The sequence below is a fragment of the Nerophis ophidion genome, linkage group LG09, assembly GCF_033978795.1.
Source record: "Nerophis ophidion isolate RoL-2023_Sa linkage group LG09, RoL_Noph_v1.0, whole genome shotgun sequence".
NCBI lineage: Eukaryota > Metazoa > Chordata > Actinopteri > Syngnathiformes > Syngnathidae > Nerophis > Nerophis ophidion.
This window is the reverse complement of record NC_084619.1, coordinates 21,124,536-21,149,814: the sequence shown is the minus strand read 5'-3', so window position 1 is coordinate 21,149,814 and position 25,279 is coordinate 21,124,536. Positions and strand designations below refer to the sequence as shown.

Genomic DNA, 25,279 nt, shown 5'->3' with positions numbered 1-25,279 from the left:
ATGTGTAATATGTTGGTTACATCAAGTTATGCCCCAAAGTATTGATAACCTAAGCCAGTGGTTCTCAAATGGGGGTACGCGTACCCCTGGGGGTACTTGAAGGTATGCCAAGGAGTACGTGAGATTTTTTTAAAATATTCTAAAAATAGCAACAATTCATAAAATCCTTTATAAATAAATTTATTGAATACAACTTTAATAAAATATGAATGTAAGTTCATAAACTGTGAAAAGAAATGCAACAATGCAACATTCAGTGTTGACAGCTAGATATTTTGTGGACATGTTCCATAAATATTGATATTAAAAATGTCTTTTTTTGTGAAGAAATGTTTAGAATTAAGTTCATGAATCCAGATGGATCTCTATTACAATCCCCAAAGAGGGCACTTTAAGTTGATGATTACTTCTATATGGGTAGAAATCTTAATTTATAATTGAATCACTTGTTTATTTTTCGACAAGTTTTTAGCTATTTTTAGATCTTTTTTTTTTACAAATAGTTCAAGAAAGATCACTACAAATTAACAATATTTTTGCGCTGTTATACAATTTAATAGATAAATCGGAAACTGATGACATAGTGCTGTATTTTACTTCTTTATCTTTTTTTTTTCAACCAATAATGCTTTGCTCTGATTGGGGGTACTTGAATTGAAAAAATGTTCACAGGGGGTACATCACTGAAAAAAAGTTGAGAACCACTGCCCTAAGAAACTTTTGATTGAATAATTATTTGTGTTTTGTTTCGATGTTATGTCACAAGTACATATGCTAACAATGTAGGGCTCTAATTGCAATTGATGCATGGACACTTATTGTATTTTCTTCTGCATTTGGCCTCTTTTTAAGCAACGACGCCGCCTTTCTTAAACGTCAGCACTAAACTTGCTTTGTAGATTGTTAACATCCCCTCTGGGTAGTTTTGTGCTTTGGAACTAAATCACACACACACACACACACACACACACACCAAAAAAGTGTTTTTGCTTCTTCCTTCCTGCTGTTGGACTATCGGGGATTAAAAACTTCACTTCAGATTGTTGCATCAGATAAACTACCGACTGTTTCGGGGAGGATATATTCTGGTAGCAATAAAGGTTGAGATTTCCAGAGAATGGAACGCCGCATGTCAAACAATGATGCAACCTGGTACAAGCAAGACAGGTGACGACTGAGAGCAAGCAAACAACACAAAGAAAGATGTGGTGATAGAACAGACACGTTACTTTTATGTCATTGTTTACTCCGAAGTCTGCATCCTATTGCACACCGTTCATTCACACAGGCTGCAGCCTTCCTCTTGGAGATTACTTGACGTCCACTGCAGACTGCAAGATGCTTCTTTTCTTCCTTACATAGCTAAGCGGTTGTATTTCACGTCGCCGCTGCGCCACCAGGCTGCCGGTGGAGAGCAGGTATTTTTATGGTGTGCTTTGTTTGCCCGATTGTTGCTGCAAAAAAGGGGAAAGCAGCGAGGGTTTGCTCGGGGAGCGAGGAAAGAGGAAAGAGTTGTGTGACTACAGAGATAACGGGCCGTATAGAGGATGCGGAGGGAGGATTGGACCAAAGGGGGGTTTTGCAGGCTGCCTTACAGGGATGTCACTTTGTAATTAATTTTGCACGCATCGCTCTCCACTCTCGAGTATGTTTTGTTCTTTTTTTAAGTGCAATTCAAGGAAAGCATTGTATTTCCAGGCATGAGAGGCTATTAGGTGTACATTATTACCATAACACATGCAAGGCATTAATTTGCATCTTACAATAACATGTTTTTATGTGTGTGCTTCTCATTACAGATGTCTCTGAGATGGCTGAGACTGGCACCAGCAATGGAGGTGAGGAAATAGGTGGATGGATGTATTAACGCCTCTTGACAATCAAGAGAAGCCTCTATTGATGTCCACTTCTTCTTTCACTCCCCTGGCTTCTGAAAGATAACACTTTATATAATAGCAATAAGGCTATGAAAAGGAATGCAATACAGATGCATCCAATTCAAAATACTATTTTAAGATAGTATCTTGGCTTCACGGTGGCAGAGGGGTTAGTGAGTCTGCCTCACAATACGAAGGTCCTGCAGTCCTGGGTTCAAATCCAGGCTCGGGATCTTTCTGTGTGGAGTTTGCATGTTCTCCCCGTAAATGTGTGGGTTCCCTCCGGGTACTCCGGCTTCCTCCCACTTCCAAACACATGCACCTGGGGATAGGTTGATTGGCAACACTAAATTGGCCCTAGTGTGTGAATGTGAGTGTGAACGTTGTCTGTCTATCTGTGTTGGCCCTGCGATGAGGTGGCGACTTGTCCAGGGTGTACCCCGCCTTCCGCCCGATTGTAGCTGAGATAGGCGCCAGCGCCCCCCGCGACCCCGAAAGGGAATAAGCGGTAGAAAATGGAAAATAGTATCTTCAGTAAAAATACCTTTGTGGCATAAGGAACAAGGTTGGGAATAGAACTACTGCCTATATTTATTTACATTATTTACAGACATAATTGCATTTGAATATGACTTATAATATTTTTAGTATTTGTTCAACCATATGGTATTTGCACATCGTGGTTTATTTTGTTCCAATGCCGGCAAGTTGCATGGAGGAGAGGATTTGGCAAAAATACCTAATTTGACTCGACAATGAAAGAGATTAAGCTAAAATAACTATTGTTTTTTTTGGGGTGGTGGGGATGGGAAAATTAGTGATTATTTATAATGGGTTCTTCCTCTGTATTCCTTTACAAATCATGTAGTTATGCAGTGTTTTTTCAACATTGTGTCGACGACGCTGTGGTTAAAGTTAAAGTTAAAGTACCACTGATAGTCACACACACACTAGGTGTGGTGGTGAATTACTCTCTGCAATTGACCCATCCCCTTGTTCTACCCCCGGGGAGGTGAGGGTAGCAGTGAGCAGCAGCGGTGGCCGCGCTCGGGAATCCTTTTGGTGATTTAACCCCCAATTCCAACCCTTGATGCTGAGGTAATGGGTCCCATTTATATAGTCTTTGGTATGACTCGGCCGGGATTTGAAGTCCCGGCCTACTGATCTCAGGGCGGACATTCTAACCACAAGACCATGTTTGTTTACGGCTTTTTTGGACTCGTATTGAGCTATCAAAACCAGCAACATGTTGTAAAAAGGCTACAAAAAATGTGTGAAAAGCACACAGCGCAGTAGTTAACAGCAGCACTGTGCACTGCCGACTGACTGGCACAAAATTGCTGAGTTGCAACCACTCAATAGTTGGATGAAACGTTTGTACAACGAAACAAGGTTCGTAAACATAAGCATATTTGTATTTGGCCTGTGGTTTGTAAATCAAAAAGTTTGTAGAAAGAGGAGTTCGCAAATCGAGGTTCCACTTTTTTCACACGTATATTTTAATATATTCTATATAATGAACATTATTGTTGGTAGTTACTAACTAAATTCTGGTGACATTTTAATGTGTGAGGTGGTAAGGCAGGCATTCTCTTTACAGTTTTTGTCAGACAGAAATGATTGAAGAAAGCAGTCCTTGTGTGCATTATTATTTCAGTGTCCTTTACAGCAGTGTTTTTCAACCTTTTTAAGCCAAGGCACATTTTTTTCATTAAAAAAAATACGGAAACACACCACCAGGAGTAAAGGTTAAAAAATGAGACTCAACCAGGTTGTCGTGACTTATTTTGAGTTTGTTGTTGTTTCCCGTGCGTTGTGCTTTAGTTCCTGTCTTGCTCTGTTATTTTGTTGACCCTTACTGTTTTGTTAGTGCTCTCCTGTAGAAGCTTCACACCTTCCTTTGAGTGCTGTTGCCCGCACCTGCTTTATTTTCGCAATCAAGACTATTCTTTGTGGGGACATTGTTGATTGTCATGTCATGTACGGATGAACTTTGTGGACGCCGTCTTTGCTCCACATGCTGTAAGTTTTTGCTGTCGTCCAGCATTCTGTTTTTGTTGATTTTGTAGCCGGTTCAGTTTTCCTTTTTTTTTACATAGCCATCCCTATGCTTCAGTGCCTTTTTCTAGCGGGACTTGCCTTTTGTTAATTTTTGGTTAAAGTGTTACATACCTTTTTACCTGCACACTGTCTCCCTCTGTGCTCTGCATATTGGGATCACGACAAATCATTCTCGACGTGTTCCGACTTCTACAAAGCAATGCTACCTGCTGCCACCTACTGATATGGAGTATTATAAAATTACCCTGCCCAGCTCTGCACGGCACAGGCACTAGACAATGGCACATTATTATGATTATTGATTTGCAAAAAATATTTTTTGGACCAATTAGGTGAAGTTACATAATTTCCCGCAGCACACTACAGTGGTTGAAAATCACTGCTTTACAAGACCCCACATAATCTGTCTATGGATGGATTGATGAAATAAAGTTTTCACAGAGGAGTAATCGACATTGAACAAATATGAGGACAAAGTGAGATGAAAATTCAGTGTCAAAGGCGACTACTTTGAACTACACATAAGATCTATAGTTGGCAAGGCATCAATCAACCATATTCTTTGTCAAGTATATTGTGGATTTCCATCCATCAATATTCTTTGCACCTTTCAGTGTGTGCCTGCAGAACAGTCGACTGTAGTCCCATGCACGTATAAAGTCACTGGTGTATGTGCTTTCTGTGGGCTGAAGCTAATATTGACCATGCCTGCAATTTCCCCCAAAATTTCCCCGCAACCCCAAAAGGGACAAGCGGTAGAAAATGGATGGATGGGATGTTTTACAAACCGGTGTGGATCCCACTTTCTTAAAAGTAGACTTAAGGAGAATATATTGCTGAACCGAAGTTGTTGTAGTGATGATTAAAAATAATGGTATATCTTGTACAATATTAGAACACCACAATAGAATCACAGACAATGCTATAGAGATCAGGGTCACCAATGCGGTGCCCTCGGGCACCAGGTAGCCCGTAAGGACCAGATGAGTCGCCTGCTGGCCTGTTCTAAAAATATCTCAAATAGCAGCACTTACCAGTGAGCTGCCTCTCTTTTTCAAATTGTATTTATTTACTAGCAAGCTGGTCTCGCTTTGCTCGACATTTTCAATTCTAAGAGAGACAAAACTCAAATAGAATTTTAAAATCCAAGACAATATTTTAAAGACTTGGTCTTCACTTGTTTGAATAAATTCATTTATTTTTTTTACGTTGCTTCTTATAACTTTCAGAAAAGACAATTTTAGAGAAAAAATAAAACCTTAAAAATTATTTTAGGATTTTTAAACACATATACCTTTTTACCTTTTAAATTCCTTCCTCTTCTTTCCTGACAATTTAAATCAATGTTCAAGTACATTTATTTTTTTTATTGTAAAGAATACTAAATACACTTTAATTAAATTTTTCATTTTAGCTTCTGTTTTTTCAACGAAGAATATTTGTGAAATATTTCTTCAAACTTATGATTAAAATTCCCCAAAAATTATTCTGGAAAATCTAGAAAATCTGTAAAATCAAATTAAAATGTTATTTCAAAGTCTTTGGAATTTCTTTTAAAATTTTTGTTATGGAAATTTTAGAAGAAATAATGATTTGTCTTTGTTAGAAATATAGCTTGGTCCAATTGGTTATATATTCTAACAAAGTGCAGATTGGATTTTAACCTGTTTAAAACACGTCACCAAATTTTAAAATTAATCTTTATCTGGAAAAATTACAAATGATGTTCCATAAATTATTTTTTAAATTTTTTCAAAAAGATTTGAATTAGCTAGTTTTTCTCTTCTTTTTTCGGTTGAATTTTGAATTTTAAAGAGTCGAAATTAAAGATAAAATATGTTTCAAAATTTAATTTTCTTTTTTTTTCGTGTTTTCTCCTCTTTTAAACCGTTCAATTAAGTGTTTTTTTCATAATTTATTCTCTAAAAAAAACCTTCCGTAAAAGGAAAAAAAATGTACGATGGAATGACGGACAGAAATAGCCATTTTTTATATATTAATATATATATATATATATATATATATATATATATATATATATATATATATATATATATAGATTCATTTATTAAAGGTAAATTGAGCAAATTGGCTATTTCTGGCAATTTGTTTAAACGTGTATCAAACTATTAGTCCTTCACATTAATCAGTACCCAAGAAGTAGCTCTTGGTTTCAAAAAGGTTGGTGACCCCTGATATAGATCATCAAGGTGACAGGTGCACTAAAAAGAACTGCAAAAAACTTCAGTAAGCGGTGCAACAGCTGGAGAAACAAACATATATATATATATATATATATATATATATATATATATATATATATATATATATGTCTTGATTGGATTATCCGGAGAATAGTGCTCGATACCGTGGTAGAGCGCAATATGTAGGTGTGGGAAAAAATCACAAGACTACTTCATCTCTACAGATCTGTTTCATGAGGGGTTCCCTCAATCATCAGGAGATTTTAATGGAAGCATTCACATACAATGGTTTATATAGAGCACAGAGTGGGTGGGTACAAGCAGGCGTAGGGTGTGGTGATTGGCTCATGTGTTACCTAGGAGGTGTTTCCGTCTATGGCGGCATGTTGAAATGATTTCACTGCGCTTGTTGAGGGATGATAGCTCTGGATGATATATAATAAACAGTTTCTCTTTTAAGCATAGGTTGCATCTTTTATTACCACTGTTGTAAGGTGTGCTGGATGCAAGAATTTGCCATGTTATTGAATATTCAACATTATTGTCTTTGAGGTTCCAAATGTGTTTGCTGAGTTCGGTAGAATTCTGCAAAGTCTGGTTTCTAAAGGAGGCGTTGTGATTATTCCATCTTGTTTTGAACGCTCCTTCGGTTAATCCTACGTACGTGTCGGATGTGTTAATGTCCTTGCGTATTACCTTTGCTTGGTAAACGACTGATGTCTGTAAGCACCTTCCGTTGAGAGGGCAATCAGGTTTCTTGCGACAGTTACATTCATTATTGGTTTCAGAGTCGTTTAGTCTGGGGGTAGGCAGTCCTTTTGCAATTGCTTTGTTGTGGTTTGAAATGATTTGTTGCATGTTATTCATACAGCTGTAGCTCAATTTAATGTTGTTCTTGTTGAATATTTTTCTTAGGGTGTTGCCTTTGGGGAAGTGTTTGTCGATCAGAGTGAGGAACTTGCGGCCGATGTTGGTTGAGACGTCTTTGCTGAATGGCGGATTGTACCAGATGATGTTGTTTCGTTTTCTGCTCTTTTTTGGTTGGTTTCCTCGGGTGGGTTCATAGGTGAGGGTGAAGTTGTATCCGCTTTCATCAAGTGCTTTCTGGTACGGGGGGGTTGCTTGGTCGAATTCAGCTTTGCTGGATGACAGCATCGATAGCCTTTTATTAATTCCGGTAGGTATTCTTTTCGTGGTGGTGGGTGGGTGGTTGCTGTCGTGGTGCACGTATTGGAGTGTTGTGTTGGGTTTCGTGAATGGTTGGTAGCTGTTATTTCTCAGGTTGAAAGTGACGTCGAGGAAGTTGACGGTTTGCTTGTTGGCTTCAATCGTGATCCGTAGGCCGTTTTCTTTGAAGACTTGGCATATGCGCTTCTTGGTGTTCTCGCTGCTCCTTGGCGAGGCGCGGCACACTGCCAGTCCATCATCACGGTAAATACCAAGGTTCAGGTTGAGGCTAGCAAGCTGGGAGAGGAGGAAACTCCCAACGAGTTCGCACGTTTCTGCTCCGTCAAAACTCCCCATAGCAATGGAGAAATACAGCAGCAGTAATCAAATGGTTCAACAACATCCAAGACAAACAACAACACAACTTTATCTCCTTCGACATCGAAGAATTTTACCCTTCCATCACGCAAGACCTACTGACCCAAGCACTAAACTTCGCCTCGGACTACGACTCAATCACAGGCAACGAAAGAAACATCATCATCCACGCAAAGAACTCCATACTCATCCACAACAGTACACCATGGCAAAAAAAGAACAATTCAACATTTGACGTCACTATGGGGAGTTTTGACGGAGCAGAAACGTGCGAACTCGTTGGGAGTTTCCTCCTCTCCCAGCTTGCTAGCCTCAACCTGAACCTTGGTATTTACCGTGATGATGGACTGGCAGTGTGCCGCGCCTCGCCAAGGAGCAGCGAGAACACCAAGAAGCGCATATGCCAAGTCTTCAAAGAAAACGGCCTACGGATCACGATTGAAGCCAACAAGCAAACCGTCAACTTCCTCGACGTCACTTTCAACCTGAGAAATAACAGCTACCAACCATTCACGAAACCCAACACAACACTCCAATACGTGCACCACGACAGCAACCACCCACCCACCACCACGAAAAGAATACCTACCGGAATTAATAAAAGGCTATCGATGCTGTCATCCAGCAAAGCTGAATTCGACCAAGCAACCCCCCCGTACCAGAAAGCACTTGATGAAAGCGGATACAACTTCACCCTCACCTATGAACCCACCCCAGGAAACCAACCAAAAAAGAGCAGAAAACGAAACAACATCATCTGGTACAATCCGCCATTCAGCAAAGACGTCTCAACCAACATCGGCCGCAAGTTCCTCACTCTGATCGACAAACACTTCCCCAAAGGCAACACCCTAAGAAAAATATTCAACAAGAACAACATTAAATTGAGCTACAGCTGTATGAATAACATGCAACAAATCATTTCAAACCACAACAAAGCAATTGCAAAAGGACTGCCTACCCCCAGACTAAACGACTCTGAAACCAATAATGAATGTAACTGTCGCAAGAAACCTGATTGCCCTCTCAACGGAAGGTGCTTACAGACATCAGTCGTTTACCAAGCAAAGGTAATACGCAAGGACATTAACACATCCGACACGTACGTAGGATTAACCGAAGGAGCGTTCAAAACAAGATGGAATAATCACAACGCCTCCTTTAGAAACCAGACTTTGCAGAATTCTACCGAACTCAGCAAACACATTTGGAACCTCAAAGACAATAATGTTGAATATTCAATAACATGGCAAATTCTTGCATCCAGCACGCCTTACAACAGTGGTAATAAAAGATGCAACCTATGCTTAAAAGAGAAACTGTTTATTATATATCATCCAGAGCTATCATCCCTCAACAAGCGCAGTGAAATCATTTCAACATGCCGCCATAGACGGAAACACCTCCTAGGTAACACATGAGCCAATCACCACCTACGCCTGCTTGTACCCACCCACTCTGTGCTCTATATAAACCATTGTATGTGAATGCTTCCATTAAAATCTCCTGATGATTGAGGGAACCCCTCATGAAACAGATCTGTAGAGATGAAGTAGTCTTGTGATTTTTTCCCACACCTATATATATATATATATGTATATATATATATATATATGCATAGATAGATAGATAGATAGATAGATAGATAGATAGATAGATAGATAGATAGACAGATGGATATTTTTTATGAACTGAATTGATTGTATGTCTACGATGACAGTTGAAGAAAAGCCGCACAAAAAGCTGTACGACCCAGAAATGCGACCTAGTATGGGCGTCATAGTCGCTTCTGACCTGGAAGTGTATCCTTACCCTTTTTTTCAATGTAGACTATTGTCACATTTCTTTTAACAGTAAACCTTGCTTGCCTCACCATCAGCAGCTGTTAGACTATTGTAGTGAATCACACCTGAGTCATCATGCATGAATCATATCTTTAATGGACGTCTGGAAGTAAACAATGTGATAAAGAACATTTGACAACAATCATAGAAATCTGTTCAGGATACTGTGCTTGTGGGCTGAAATTGGCGGTCGTACTTGACGGCTGCAATCACTTCATGGCTTCACAATAGTTATAGAACTATACTTTTAGTAATTGCTCGACATACATCTTGGACAATAACTAGTAATAGTCTGTTTGCCAGTCCAAATGTATTCGCTGTGTTTCGTAGTCTGTCATTGTCTCCCCTTTGACAAAAGGACAACGTTTTTCACTAAGTAGAATCAGACCTGCCCTGGACATTCGAAAGTCCTCTTGCCGTTCATCTGACACAACACACTCGTTGACAAAATATCACACCAGGCTGCCGTTCTTCCAGCCCTTATCCAAAACCGTCGCTCAACTGTCTATTTTGCTGTCTAAGATGTGTTGTATCCAAAATAGCTGCAATCGTGCATTTGCTTCTCTTAAGGTATTCCTATGTGATTTCCACACGGGTAGGCTCCAGCGACCCCCCGCGACCCTAAAAAGGGACAAGCGGTAGGAAATGGATGGATGGATGTCTGGATGACTCGCCTCCATCTTTCTGACGTCACTTCCTGTGCGGGGCGCTGTCTTTCTGGCGTCACTTCCTCTCCGAACTCGGTTTGTAAACGATCAGTGAGTCCATACAAAGTTAAGAGCCGCAAGTTCAAGAATTAGACGGCGCACTTACCTGCGTAAAAAATTATCCCAGGAGGGCAACCTTAAACGATGGTTTAATGTGGCTGAAACGAGGCTTAAGCTAAATACTGTAATTATTTGTTTAAGGGGTTATCCGGATTAGTGTAGACATAGCCTTTATCTTATTCTGGGTCACATTATGCCACACTCTGAAATCTCCGGCTTTAAAAAATTTAGCCGATCAATCACAACACACTCAAATGTGTCCCATCCATCCATCCATCTTCTACCGCTTATTCCCTTTCGGGGTCGCGGGGGGCGCTGGCGCCTATCTCAGCTACAATCGGGCGGAAGGCAGGGTACACCCTGGACAAGTCGCCACCTCATCGCAGGGCCAACACAGATAGACAGACATCACTCACACTCACATTCACACACTAAGGCCAATTTTTTAGTGTTGCCAATCAACCTATCCCCAGGTGCATGTCTTTGGAAGTGGGAGGAAGCCGGAGTACCCAGAGGGAACCCACGCATTCACGGGGAGAACATGCAAACTCCACACAGAAAGATCCCTAGCCTGGAATTGAACCCAGGACTGCAGGACCTTCGTATTGTGAGACAGACGCACTAACCCCTCTGCCACCGTGAAGCCCCCCCTCAAATGTGTCATTTTTGTAAATTGATTATATTAAAACATACATTGGTGAGTCGGTCATTTCACAGCAAATTTGCTGGTGAAAGGAAACTGAATGTTTTTTGGGGAATTTTGGCAATTGTTCACAATCATTATGACGGACAAGAGCACGTCTTATTTTTAAAATAGGATTTTAAAGATGATCTAAAAAAATATGATACGACTAATGGGAGTCACCGTTATAGCCTTCAAAGCTCCCTGAAACAACTTTAAAACCCTCCATTAACCTTTTATATACACATTGCAAGTAAACATATAATGTAGTAACACACATATTAATAACAATATGTAACATGTACAGCATTTACTGCATTTTGGTCATGTTTTGCATTACCGGATCTTATTTCCTCAGCACATTTATGTTGGTTTCCATAGCAGCGCACTTCTGACTTCTAGAAACAAATGAGAGTGTGTTCTAACGATGGCAGACTTGGTAATAGACAACAAAGGCGACTATTTTTGGACGAATGTGGATTCACAACCTTATCTTTTTGAAGCTGAATATACGGAGGATAAACTGCTGCTTTTAGAACTTTAATGTTGGAGCAAACGGGAGCTGTGAGAGTGAGATGGGTGTGACTCAGAACTGCAAATTTGGAACTTGGATCCAAGCAATGGCGGCGTATATGGCGTGTTTAACCAAACTAAACCAAAAAAAATGTTCCTGGCCAGCTGGAACAAACGCAAAATTGTCCATCAAGTAATTCACTACATTATTGATTATGATACATGCAGCAAACCTTGCTATTGTTCATACAAGTGCATATACTGTCAAGCTGGCGGTATACAAACAAAACATGAAACGTGGGCTAAGACCTTACAGATACTGTAATATGACTGTCATATTTTTATAGTCGGTACAGATTGGTGTCCTATCGCATTGAGATGTGCATTACCAACTCAAAAGCCATTAATTTGTTGAAGCAGTTGCTGGTCTATCTCTTGCCGTAGCTAGTTCACGGCTAACACCGTCCTCTTTGAGAAGAAATGTGTACAGATTCTTGAGAGGCAGGACGGATGGTAGGAAAGAGTAGTCAGGGAAGCCATCTTTGTCAAGGTTGAAAAACTACCTCTGAACAGAAATGGTTGCCTATGACACCACCTGTCTCCTACATACAGCACTGTCTTTTCAACCATTCCTAAAATACTACTCTGCAATTTAGCCTCCAACAAATAACAAGACTTAAAAACATTCTGGTCAATTTTGTGACCAGAATGCTACTTGTGCCATTCGTTTACCACTGAATGGAACACTTACGTGGGGTGTTCCGAATATTTTTGGACTGGTAGTAGTCGATCCACAGCGATCGTTCTGCGACACAATACATCGAAGGGAAATTCCACTTCAACGACTGTCGTGTTGGCTTAGATAGTAAGATTGCTTGTTTGCATTAAAACAGTTGTTTTTTCTCACTACGATAAGGCAAAACCCTCCATGCCCAGGCACACCCTCCTGGTTTTGGAATATGAATATTTGGGGTTTTGGCACCATCCGCTAGGTCTGATCAATTTAATTAAGTCAATGAGCACAAACTGATGAAGCCTCTTCGGATGAGAGGCGAAACGTCTTCTAAGACAAACCAAACAGTCCAGTTGCGATCGATTGAATGCCCTGATATGACAACGACCTGGATAAATGAGAATATTCATAGACATGCTTTCATGTCATTTGACAAAGTTTATCCTCTCAAACTGTAAGCAGGTTAGATTTAATTATTGAATACAAATCTGATTCAAATCAAGAGTAAGATTACTAATTCAGAGTTATTAGACTTAGATTTAGTCAAACGTTATTGATCCACACGGGAAATTGTTCCAAACAGTACCTCAGTTACAAAGGATGGAAAGGGCAAGGATGGAAAGGATAATGCACACAAGGGCACAAAAAGAGGGAGAAAACAAAAAGTATAAATTAGTACCATAGTAGCAATACAAAATATAACATATATGTAATATTTACATATTATATAACTACAGTATATAATACAAATTGAGATGTTCTACTATTATATTAGATTTCTATATAATATATACAATATATAACAAATCTCAAATACCATGTACAATATTACAGTATATGTAATAGCTGCAGCAAAAGAAGGGGCAGCATAAAATAGAGAGTAGATCCAGCAGAAAATATACATTATAAACTAACATAGAAGGTGTCAGGTAATAGACAGATATCATCTATTGCTGTATGGCGAGTGATTAGACAGATGGATGGAGTGCGGAATGAAGGACTTCTTGAATCGAGCACTCTGGGAATGAAGCTGAAGGAACCTGTTATGTATGAGCTCTGCTGTCCCTCAATTGTCTGGTGGAGTGGGGGGGCAGGATTGTCCATGATGGCGAGCAGTTTGTCCAGTGTCCTCTTGTTCCAGCACTGACACAAACGCCTCCAACTGCGTGCCAATAATTTGGCCGGCTGTCCGGATCAGTTTAAGTCACTTTTGCTGGTGCTGCTCCCCCCAACAAACCACTGCAAAGTACAGGGCACTGGCCACAACAGACTGAAAAAAAATATCTCCAACAACTTGCTGCACACATTAAAGGACCTAAGCTTCCTCAGGAAAAAGAGTCTGCTCATGCCCTTCTTGTAAACAGCTTTGCTGTTGTCCTTCCTGTCCAGTCTGCTGTTCAAGTGGACTCCCAGGTACTTGTACTGCCCCACTACTGCCACCTTCCGGCCCCTGTGTAGTAGTACAAAAGTTTGGCACTGAAGTACAAACCCCGTTTCCATATGAATTGGGAAATTATGTTAGATGTAAATATAAAAGGATCCTTTTCAACCCATATTCAGTTGAATGCACTACAAAGACAAGATATTTGATGTTCCAACTCATAAACTTTTTTTTATTTTGCAATTAATCATTAACTTAGAATTTCATGGCTGCAACATGTGCCAAAGTAGTTGGGAAAGGGCATGTTCACCACTGTGTTACATCACATTTTCTTTTAACAACACTCAATAAACGTTTGGGAACTGAGGAAACTAAGTGTTGAAGCTTTCAAAATGAAATTCTTTACCATTCTTGCTTGATGCACAGCTTAAGTTGTTCAACAGTCGTGTTGTCGTATTTAACGCTTCATAATACGCCACACATTTTCGATTGGAGACATGTCTGGACTGCAGGCGGGCCAGGAAAGTACCCGCACTCTTTTACTACGTAGCCACGCTGTTGTAACACGTGGCTTGGCATTGTTTTGCTGAAATGAGCAGGGGCGTCCATGATAACGTTGCTTGGATGTCAACATATGCTGCTCCAAAACCTGTATGGACCATTCGGCATTAATGGTGCCTTCACGGATGTGTAAGTTACCCATGCCTTGGGCACTAATACACCCCCATACCATCACAGATGCTGGCTTTTGAACTTTGCGCCTATAATAATCCGGATGGTTATTTTCCTCTTTGTTCCCGAGAACACCACGTCCACAGTTTCCAAATATAATTTGAAATGTGGACTCGTCAGACCACAGAACACTTTTCGACTTTGCATCAGTCCATCTTAATTGAGCTCAAGCCCAGCGAAGCTGGCGGCGTGCCTTTGTGTTGTTGATGAATGGCTTTCGCTTTGCATAGTAGAGTTTTAACTTGCACTTACAGATGTAGCGACCAACTGTAGTTACTGACAGTGGTTTTATGAAGTATTCCTGAGCCCATTTGGTGATATCCTTTACACACTGATGTCGGTTTTTGATGCAGTACCGCCTGAGGTATCAAATGTACGTAATACCATCGCTTACGTGCAGTGATTTCTCCTGATTCTCTGAACCTTTTGATGATTTTACGGACCGTAGATGGTAAAATCCCTAAATTCCTTGCACTAGCTAATTGAGAAATGTTGTTCTAAAACTGTTCGACAATTTGCTTACAAATTGGTGGCCCTCGTCCCATCCTTGTTTGTGAATTACTTAGCATTTCATTTAAGCTGCTTTTATACTCAATCATGGCACCCACCTGTTCCTAATTAGCCTGTGGGATGCTCCAAATAATTGTTTGATGAGCATTCCTCAACTTTATCAGTATTTATTGCCACCTTTCCCAACTTCTTTGTCATGTGTTGCTGGCATCAAATTCTAAAATTAATGATTATTTGCACAAAAAAATAAAATGTTTATCAGTTTGAACATCAAATATGTTGTCTTTGTAGTACATTCAATTGAATATGGGTTGAAAATGATTTGCAAATCATTGTATTCCCTTTATATTTACATCTAACACAATTTCCCAACTCATATGGAAATTAATTCATATGAATTCCTTCAAATTCTGCCCAATAATACCGTGATTGGGGATGAAGATGCTACCAAAAGGCGTACTACTAAATATGAAATGATCTCCTTTTTTTGTGGGTTTACATCAGCAGGAACCACATTTTGGAACTAAAAGTGGAAGTTCAAAAATGTCTTCAAACGTCTTGAAAAAACATGCTTAAACTCACTTCTGTTTCTGTTTGAGGGAATTTAACCTGGAGACATTATTTTTAGGTCCAGAACTATGAAATAGATGTCAATGCTGTCAGCTTTAGAGGGGCTCTTAAAGGATTCTGCAAAAAACACAAAACATCCTTCCACATGTTGCTTCTTCTCTTTTCCCTCCCATGCTCTTTTTTAGAGGACGAAAAAGATCCAGTTGAGAGCTCAGAGGAACCGACATCCACTCAGACTGACAGCATCGAGTCCAAAGGTAAGAAGATTATGGAGGATGCACTCACTTCCATTTACAAAACTCCCAAAAAAAAAACGTATGTTAGAGCCCACAGCTGCTAAATTAAAATTCACTTCATCCCTAAGGTTTCAATGGAATTATTTAGCCAAATGAGCCGATGCCTGCTGTGCAGCCGAATGTGACACAGCTTCACCTTCCTCCTCTCTATGCGCCGTCTCCCCCTCCTCCCCATCTGTTTCCATCTTGGAGTCGTAGCAGGCAAAGACATCAGGCAGTCAGTCTGTACGCGCTACCTTCAGGGCCAAATGCATTTGTAAATGCTCCCCCTCCCTCATTCCAGATCCACAGCTCTGACCCTGATATTTTGGTATAAACGTGTCAGCGCGTCTTTGGAGATTGAGTGTGATGAATGGCCTGCAAACTCCGCTATCAGACATTCAATAAATCAAGTGTGCAATACATATTATTTCAAGATGCAGACAAGACAGACTGTAGGGGCAATAATCATGCAAATAAATCACATTTGATTAGGATACTAGACTGGTGTTAAACTCAGGTCCCCGGGAGATTTAGGCATAATAACAGGGCATGTAAATATCGGCCTGCAGAGCGCCTACAATTTTGAGCAAATTTTCCCCTTTCATTTTTGAATCAAATAATGGGATTCTGATACAACCCTCATCAGGGAAATAAAGATCTAGGCAGCAGCTATGAATAGTTTGTGTGTGGTAAATCCAAACTACAGACTCGTCGCATTTGAATTAATTAGCAAAAACATGCAGGTTGATGTTGGAAGGCAGGGTTTTAAAGAGGTGAAAATGGAAGAAAAGACAGAATGAGCTGGTCCCATGGCGGCTATAACAGCTTTCATTCTTCCGGGAAATGTCCAGAGTGTGTCTGAGTGGAGATCACTGATGTTAGACTTAACAGAAGGCCATGCTGGCTCACAACAGCAATATGTTCTAGTTCATCACAAATGTGTTTAATGGCATTTAGGAACAATCATGCTGGAAAAGAAAAGGGACTTCTCCAAACTGTTTACATAAAGTTGAGTACACTGCACATCATGTTTTGGTACATGTGATGATGTGATGTATCTATCGCTGTGTTTTGATGGATTGAAACTTTTACTAGTAGATTGCAAAGGAAGAGAATACATTGTATGAAACAGTACAGTTTACACACTACACTACATATTCCGTACAATTGACCACTAAATGGTAACACCCGGATAAGTAAAATAATGGGAAAGGTCAACACGTTGGAGCAGGGCTGTGTGTATTTTCGTCCCACAGCTAAATTTGTATTGGCCCCTTAGACATTTTTAGTAAAATTAATTAATTGTTAATGAGGGGTATATTAGAATGCTTTGTTACTTATAAGTTACACAAAAGCTAAGATAATAATGTTTTTTTTAATGTATTTTAATTTTTTTTAGTAGCTAACCATATTCTAAAGTACATCGTTTTTTGCATCTTTAACCTTTAACCCTCAAGGGTATACATACAGTGGGGCAAAAAAGTATTTAGTCAGCCACCGATTGTGCAAGTTCTCCCACTTAAAATGATGACAGAGGTCTGTAATTTTCATCATAGGTACACTTCAACTGTGAGAGACAGAATGTAAAAAAAAAATCCAGGAATTTACATTGTAGGAATTTTTAAGAATTTATTTGTAAATTATGGTGGAAAATAAGTATTTGGTCAACCATTCAAAGCTCTCACTGATGGAAGGAGGTTTTGGCTCAAAATCTCACGATACATGGCCCCATTCATTCTTTCCTTAACACGGATCAATCGTCCTGTCCCCTTAGCAGAAAAACAGCCCCAAAGCATGATGTTTCCACCCCATGCTTCACAGTAGGTATGGTGTTCTTGGGATGCAACTCTGTATTCTTCTTCCTCCAAACACGACGAGTTGAGTTTATACCAAAATGGATACATGGATGATACAGCAGAGGATTGGGAGAATGTCATGTGGTCAGATGAAACCAAAATAGAACTTTTGTCCAAAATACTGTGTAATTGCGCGATGAGAAGAGACGACTTTTAGCCGCTAGTGGTGCTGCGCTAATATGTCCCCTCCAACTCGAGACGTAACGCGCACGCTTCATCATTCCGCGACGTTTTCAATAAGAAACTCCGTGGGAAATTTAAAATTGTAATTTAGTAAACTAAACCGGCGGTATTGGCATGTGTTGCAATGTTAATATTTCATCATTGATATATAAACTATCAGACTGCGTGGTGGGTAGTAGTGGGTTTCAGTAGGCCTTTAATCCTACCTCTTTTCATACCATAGCAATTTTATCCAATTTCCTTGTTTTCTGTAACAGAATAGCGAACAAATAGCTAATAAATAAATAATATACCATAGTAAGTAAACACATATTAAATAATCTTTGTCTCCATAAAAAAAAGGGGGGGGGAAAATGGCTTGAAGATCCATCCATCCATCCATCATCTTCCGCTTATCCAAGGTCAGGTCGCGAGGGCAGCAGCCCAAGCAGGGAAGCCCAGACTTCCCTCTCCCCAGCCACTTCGTCCAGCTCTTCCCGGGGGATCCCGAGGCGTTCTCAGGCCAGCCGGGAGACATAGTCTTCCCAACGTGTCCTGGGTCTTCCCCGTGGCCTCCTACCAGTTGGACGTGCCCTAAACACCTCCCTAGGGAGGCGTTCGGGTGGCATCCTGACCAGATGCCCAAGCCACCTCATCTGGCTCCTCTCGATGTGGAGGAGCAGCGGCTTTACTTTGAGTTCCTCCCGGATGGCAGAGCTTCTCACCCTATCTCTAAGGGAGAGCCCCGCCACCCGGCGGAGGAAACTCATTTCGGCCGCTTGTACCCGTGATCTTATCTTTTCGGTCATGACCCAACGCTCATGACCATAGGTAAATTGAGAGCTTTGCCTTCCGGCTCAGCTCCTTCTTCACCACAACGGATCGATACAACGTCCGCATTACTGAAGACGCCGCACCGATGTGACTGTCGATCTCACGATCCACTCTTCCCTCACTCGTGAACAAGACTCCCAGGTACTTGAACTCCTCCACTTGGGGCAGGGTCTCCTCCCCAACCCGGAGATGGCACTCCACCCTTTTCCGGGCGAGAACCATGGACTCTGACTTGGACGTGCTGATTCTCATTCCGGTCGCTTCACACTCGGCTGCGAACCGATCCAGAGAGAGCTGAAGATTCCGGCCAGATGAAGCTTTGAAGATGTTCATCATAATTTTTGTTCTGTGTACTCTGTGAACACTGGTAGTTTGAACCATCTCTTAAAGTCAATCATATTGGTGCTTTGTTCGATTTTTTGGTTAATTTGTTCCATAATTTAATTCTACATACTGATACACTAAAGGTGTTAAGTGTTGTATGAGCATAAACATGTTTTAAATTAGATTTTCCTTTAAGGTTCAAATTTCTCATCTTTTGTTGAGAAGAATTGTACATTCTTGGGTAGCGGGATATATGCACCAAACATTGGCCTCAACTGGACATTCAAACTTTCGTCCCAACTTCCAAAAGTGACATTTAACGATTTTGTGTTTGCACTGAGACAGCCTGACTTTTTTTTTTTATCTGCAACTTCTGTTTGAGACACAAAAAAGAGGCGCATGTCTGTCCACACAACAATATCGGACGTATAAATGCATTTGAGAAACCAAAATTGAAGCCCAGCAAGAATCCTTATGCGGAAAATAACTTTGTTTTGTGTGCAGACGCTGCTGAGAAGAAAGAATGACCGCCCGGGGGAAGGACAATCAACTTCATCTGACAGCCAGCAAGCTGAGCGAAGGCCATTCACAACTGTGTCAGACAAAGCCAATGGCGGTCCGAGCGCTGTCACAGTTCCAGGACATATTCAGTCAACGTTCACATTTCCAATTTCATTCAGTTCTTTCTAGTCAATACGCCCCCGAGCTCTGACGTCACGGCGTTTTTGGAAACCTTTCCGGGAAGACTTAAAACATATCAACCAGAAAAGATGAGCCATACCTCACTGTGTCATCACGTTGTTATTGTGCCAGTCGAATGTGATCAAGTTTCTTAGTCCGAGCCACACCCACTAGGGGAGCATGTTGGCACTCCAGGCTGGGTGATGCGTCACACTCGTCGAAGTCTACAAATCTCCATCTGTATATGCCGTAAACGTCCGTGCGAGCTCCCTTGCTGAGCCACACCAGCCGGTACCATGATGATAACACCAAGGTCTCTCTTAGACCACGTCTGAACTTGTCTATTCACCGCTCAACTTTGTTTTTGTTTTTTTCAATTCATCTACATCTACGCACGCTTAAAAAAAGGATGTGATTGTCTTCTAACAAATGGACCAGCCCACTTCCTTTCCCACCTACTTGGTCTTTTCTTCACCATTCTCGATGCATGCCAGCATTTTGCTTTGAACAAAAGTTATGATCATTTTGCTTGTCTCCTTATCAGATTGTCTAATTATACTGAAGAATCTGCCTTATTTCACATCAAATGGTTTGAATATGAATCATAGGTTTTTATTTTTTATTATTAGATTACATTGTGTAGTACGTGTAATCCTCGTCATTTGTCGATTTTTAGTTAGAGTAATGATCTGTATGATTTACGACGCACCTTCAGTGGTGCCACACTGAAGATCAAATGGGTTACGGTCTATGAAATGATGCCTTCATAATTTGACGTTTGCTTTGCTAAATATAACTGTAAGAACTAATAAAAATTCAAGTGAGATCCGTGTGCTGGTTTTTAATGTCACCCGTCTAATTTTTCACCATGACAGGAGCTGATGTTTTATTTACCGTATTTCCTTGAATTTCCGCAGGGTATATAGTAGGCGCCTGCCTTGAATTACTGCCGGGTCAAACTCGCTTCGCAAAATAATTAGCGCATGCTTAGTATTACCGCCTGGTCAAACTCGTGACGTCAGGAGTGACACTTACCCTGTCATCATTTTCAAAATGGAAGAGGCTGATTTCAATACCAATAATTTGAAATTGCATAAAGGGAAGAATATTAAGAGCTATTCAGTAGGATTTAAGGTCCAAGCTTACATCACACTCTAATTTTTACTGCATGCCTTTGGTAAGTGCCGGAGTGAGAAGAGGTTTTAAAATAATTAATGCATGCTTACTTTTACCGCATGCCTTTGGTAAGTGCAGGAGTGAGAAGAGGTTTTAAATTAATTAGTGCCCCGGTGGCAATTCAAGGAAATACGATAAGTCTAATTGCATGGGCTACAGTTAGCATTACCTCAGTTTATAAATTATACGCGAGCTGTGGTAACAGAGCAATCAGTAGGACGTCTCTAGGTAGACAGGAACAATTAGTGCATCTTGTGATCACGCTACCTCTGAGGCTCCCCTCCTGCAATTGGAGATGCATGGCAGACCTTCTTGCCTCAGAAAACCCAGCTCACACTGAGAAACGTTCACAAGCGTTGACATAAAAGTTGCATTCAACATCAACGGGGTTGTCGCATCAAAAAACTAATGGGTAAAAAAAATGTTATGCATGCAACGTTATTTGGAATATTTTCCATTTAGAGTGCTGGCAGGGCAAGGAAATGAAGCATATCTGAGTGCTTAACTGACTGTGGAAAAAGTTATTTTCTTCTTATCAGAATCAAAATCAGAAATACTTTAAAGGCCTACTGAAATGAGATTTTCTTATTTAAACGGGGATAGCAGGTTCATTCTATGTGTCATACTTGATCATTTCGCGATATTGCCATATTTTTGCTGAAAAGATTTAGTAGAGAACATCCACGATAAAGTTCGCAACTTTTGGTGCCAAGAGAAAAGCCCTGCCTCTACCGGAAGTCGCAGACGATGACGTCACATGTTGATGGCGCCTCATATATTCACATTGTTTTTAATGGGAGCCTTCAACAAAAAGTGTTATTCGGACCGAGAAAACAACAACTTCCCCATTAATTTGAGCGAGGATGAAAGATTTGTGTTTGAGGATATTGATAGCGACGGACTAGAAAAAAAAAAAGTTGAAAAAAAAATATGCGATTGCATTGGGACGGATTCCGATGTTTTTAGACACATTTACTAGGATAATTCTGGGAAATCCCTTATCTTTCTATTGTGTTACTAGTGTTTTAGTGAGTTAAATAGTACCTGATAGTTGGAGCTGTGTCTCCACGGGTGTCTTGACGCCAGTGTCTCAGGCGAGTCGGCGACAGCTATGGACGGCACAAGCTCAGCTTTTCTCCGGTAAGAACTGACTTTTTAAACTACAATTTTCTCACCAAAACCTGCTGGTTGACATGTGGTCGGGATCCATGTTCTCTTGACCGCGCTCTGATCCATAGGAAAGTTTTACCTCCAGGAATTTTAAACAAGGAATCACCGTGTGTTTGTGTGGCTAAAGCTTCCCAACTCCATCTTTCTACTGTGACTTCTCAAATATATTAATTGAACAAATTGCAAAAGATTCAGCAACACAGATGTCCAAAATACGGTGTAATTATGCCGTTAAAGCAGACGACTTTTAGCTGTGTGTTCGCAGCGCTCATACGTCCTACAAACCCGTGTCGTCTTGCGTACACGTCATCATTACACGACTTTTCGAAGACGAAACTCCCGAGAAATTTAAAATTGTAATTTAGTAAACTAAACCGGTCGTATTGGCATGTGTTGCAATGTTAATATGTCATCATTGATATATAAACTATCAGACTGCGTGGTGGGTAGTAGTGGGTTTCAGTAGGCCTTTAATAATCTCTGAGGGGAAAATACGATTTTTAGCACAATCCCATTGAAGAACAGACAAACATTACAGGGAGACGGAACAGGATCGCTGACATGTGTCTGCCAATTTCCGGCGCCCCTTACAAAAAAGGTGAGAAATAGGTAAATGCTCAGTCTAAGCCTGGTCTCCTGGAGAGGGGGTCCGGACTGAGGCCAAGGTAAAAAAAAAAAAAAAAATCATAGCCATAGCACACAAACATGTGTGAAAGAGGGAAACATCAAAGAAATCAAATTGTGACGGGACAGCGGGAGAAGCAGACGGCAGATAAACGATGACGTCGTTCGCTGTCAGCTTGTTTATTGAGGTGTTTAATTAAACCAAAGAGATATAGTGCGACTAAGTGTGAGACTTATCTGAGTATGGTTGCCAGAGGGTGTTGAGGGTGTGTGTTGGGACCCAGGCAGAGGTCCAACAAGGCAAGGCAGACTCGAGCATCGGGGGACAGGCAGAAGATCAAGAACAGGATTGGGCGTCGTGGTGGATAGTCAGGCGAGAGGTCGATGTCCAGGAAGGCAAGGGAAAATCCACCAGAGGTTCAAGGTGACGAGACACACAACTCGACAACAAGGAAGGATGGCGGTAAGCTGGAGGATGACACAACACAATAGACAATGAGCACTACAGGGAGGGAGCAAATGGAGGGTGTATGCACATGCGGGCGAGCTAAATACGTGTGGGCTTACTTTACTGGGTACGTGAAGCTACGTTCTGGCGTCGGTTCTCAGGCTGCGTTTGCTTTTGAAGGCAGATCGCTCATCACAGGCAGGTGTGTAGATTGGTGGATGTTTGCAGGTGTGAGGAGGCGTGCCCACAGTGGAGAGAGAGCGCATGTGGGCGTGGCCCGTGGTGCGCTTGTCCGGACGCACAGCAGGAGGAGAAGCAGCTGGAAGAGAGGCAGCGGGAGTGTATAGGGCGGCATGGCGTAGTGCAGGGGTGGGCATTACGTCGATGGCGATCGACTGGTCGATCTCAGAGGGTGTGTCAGTCGATCTCAAGCCAGGCATTAAAAAATATACATGAAAATGAGCAATCATCAATCATACCAAGACTTCACTTTCGTCAGTTGTTTAACATTCTCGGCACCCGAGGATCTTGTGAGATGACGCTGGCTGCTGCGAGCTCATATTTAAGAAAAAAATCACTAACAGGGCGGACGCAGAGAAACACATTTTATTTCTAGAGACTCCGTTCCTACTGTCAAAACTCTAAAGACCGACAGCACAGTCCCTGTCTTCACCATAAAAGACTTGTTTCATCCTGCCTGTGCTAACAAAGTAAGAGTCTCAGAAAGCTAGCGTGCACAAGCTAGCAAGCTACGGAGTTTAATGCCAATGTATTTCTCCCCCGCCCTCAGCGACCGCTTTCTCACTTGCTTGCCCACCCGCACACTCACTGACGTCACTCACCTGCTGCCAGACATTAAAGGGCCACACACATGCTACTCTCATAACAAAGTGTTTAAAAACGAGTATGCAAGTTGGACAAATAAGATGCCAAATCCAACCACTTTCATGTGGTATTGGACAGAAAGGAGGACTTTATTTCCTCCATTTGAAAATGCGGACGTTATCAGCACCACTGTCTAATTCCAATCAATGCAAGTCATCAGAATCAAATACACCAACTTATATTCTTGTCTTCATGAAAGAAAGGAATCTATGTGTGTTAAACATGCTTGTATTATCATTAAACACCATTAACTTGTTAACAAAAATGTCTCTTTCATAGATAAATAAATATAAATTATAAATAGGAATGAGGTAGATCTCCTCGACTTGGTCAATTGAAAAGTAGCTCACCTGCAGAAAAAGTATGAGCACCCCTGGCGTAGTGGGTAGAGCGGCCGTGCCAGAAACCTGAGGATTGCAGGTTCACTATGTTATGTTATGAGTTAAAAACATTTGGCTGGGGGCCGGGCTGTGTGTGTGTGTGTGTGTGTGTGTGTGTGTGTGTGTGTGTGTGTGTGTGTGTGTGTGTGTGTGTGTATATATATATACTCATATGAAAACAGGGTTTGCTATATATATATATATATATATATATATATATATATATATATATATATATATATATATATATATATATATATACAAACCCTGTTTCCATATGAGTTGGGAAATTTTGTTAAATATAAACAGAATACAATGATTTTCAAATCCTTTTCAACCCATATTCAATTGAATGCCCTACAATGACAAGCTATTTGATGTTCAAACTCATAAACTTAATTTTTTTTTTTTTTTGCAAATAATAATTTATTTGGAATTTCACGGCTGCAACATGTGCCAAAGTAGTTGGGAAAGGGCATGTTCACCACTGTGTTACATCACCTTTTCTTTTAACAACACTCAATAAACGTTTGGGAACTGAGGAAACTAATTGTTGAAGCTTTGAAAGTGGAATTCTTACCCATTCTTGTTTTATGTAGAGCTTCAGTCGTTCAACAGTCCAGGATCTCTGTTGTGGTATTTTACGCTTCATAATACGCCACACATTTTTGATGGGAGACAGGTCTGGACTGCAGGCGGGCCAGGAAAATACCCGCCCTCTTTTTTTACGAAGCCACGCTGTTGTAACACGTGCTGAATGTGGCTTGGCAGTGTCTTGCTGAAATAAGCAGGGGGGTCCATGAAAAAGACGGTGCTTATATGCCAAAATATGTTGCTCCAAAACCTGTATGTAGCTTTCAGCATTAATGGTGCCTTCACAGATGTGTAAGTTACCCATGCCTTGGGCACTAATGCACCCCCATACCATCAGAGATGCTGGCTTTTAAACGTTGCGTCGATAACAGTCTGGATGGTTCCTTTCCCCTTTTGTCCGGATGACACAATGTCGAATATTTCCAAAAACAATTTGAAATGTGGACTC

At 40.8% G+C, this 25,279-nt stretch overlaps 1 protein-coding gene across 1 annotated transcript in view; it reads left to right on the top strand.

Moving 5' to 3' along the window:
- The window catches only part of macrod2 (mono-ADP ribosylhydrolase 2), a 1,231,520-nt gene extending 1,211,140 nt beyond the window's left edge, over positions 1–20,380 (top strand). Inside the window, exons 15-17 of the mRNA XM_061910570.1 lie at positions 1,800–1,838; positions 15,605–15,676; positions 19,378–20,380. Of these exons, the coding sequence (XP_061766554.1) occupies positions 1,800–1,838; positions 15,605–15,676; positions 19,378–19,400 (134 nt within the window). The 3' untranslated portion in view covers positions 19,401–20,380. The remainder of the gene's footprint in view (positions 1–1,799; positions 1,839–15,604; positions 15,677–19,377) is intronic.
- The last annotated feature ends 4,899 nt before the right edge of the window (positions 20,381–25,279 follow it).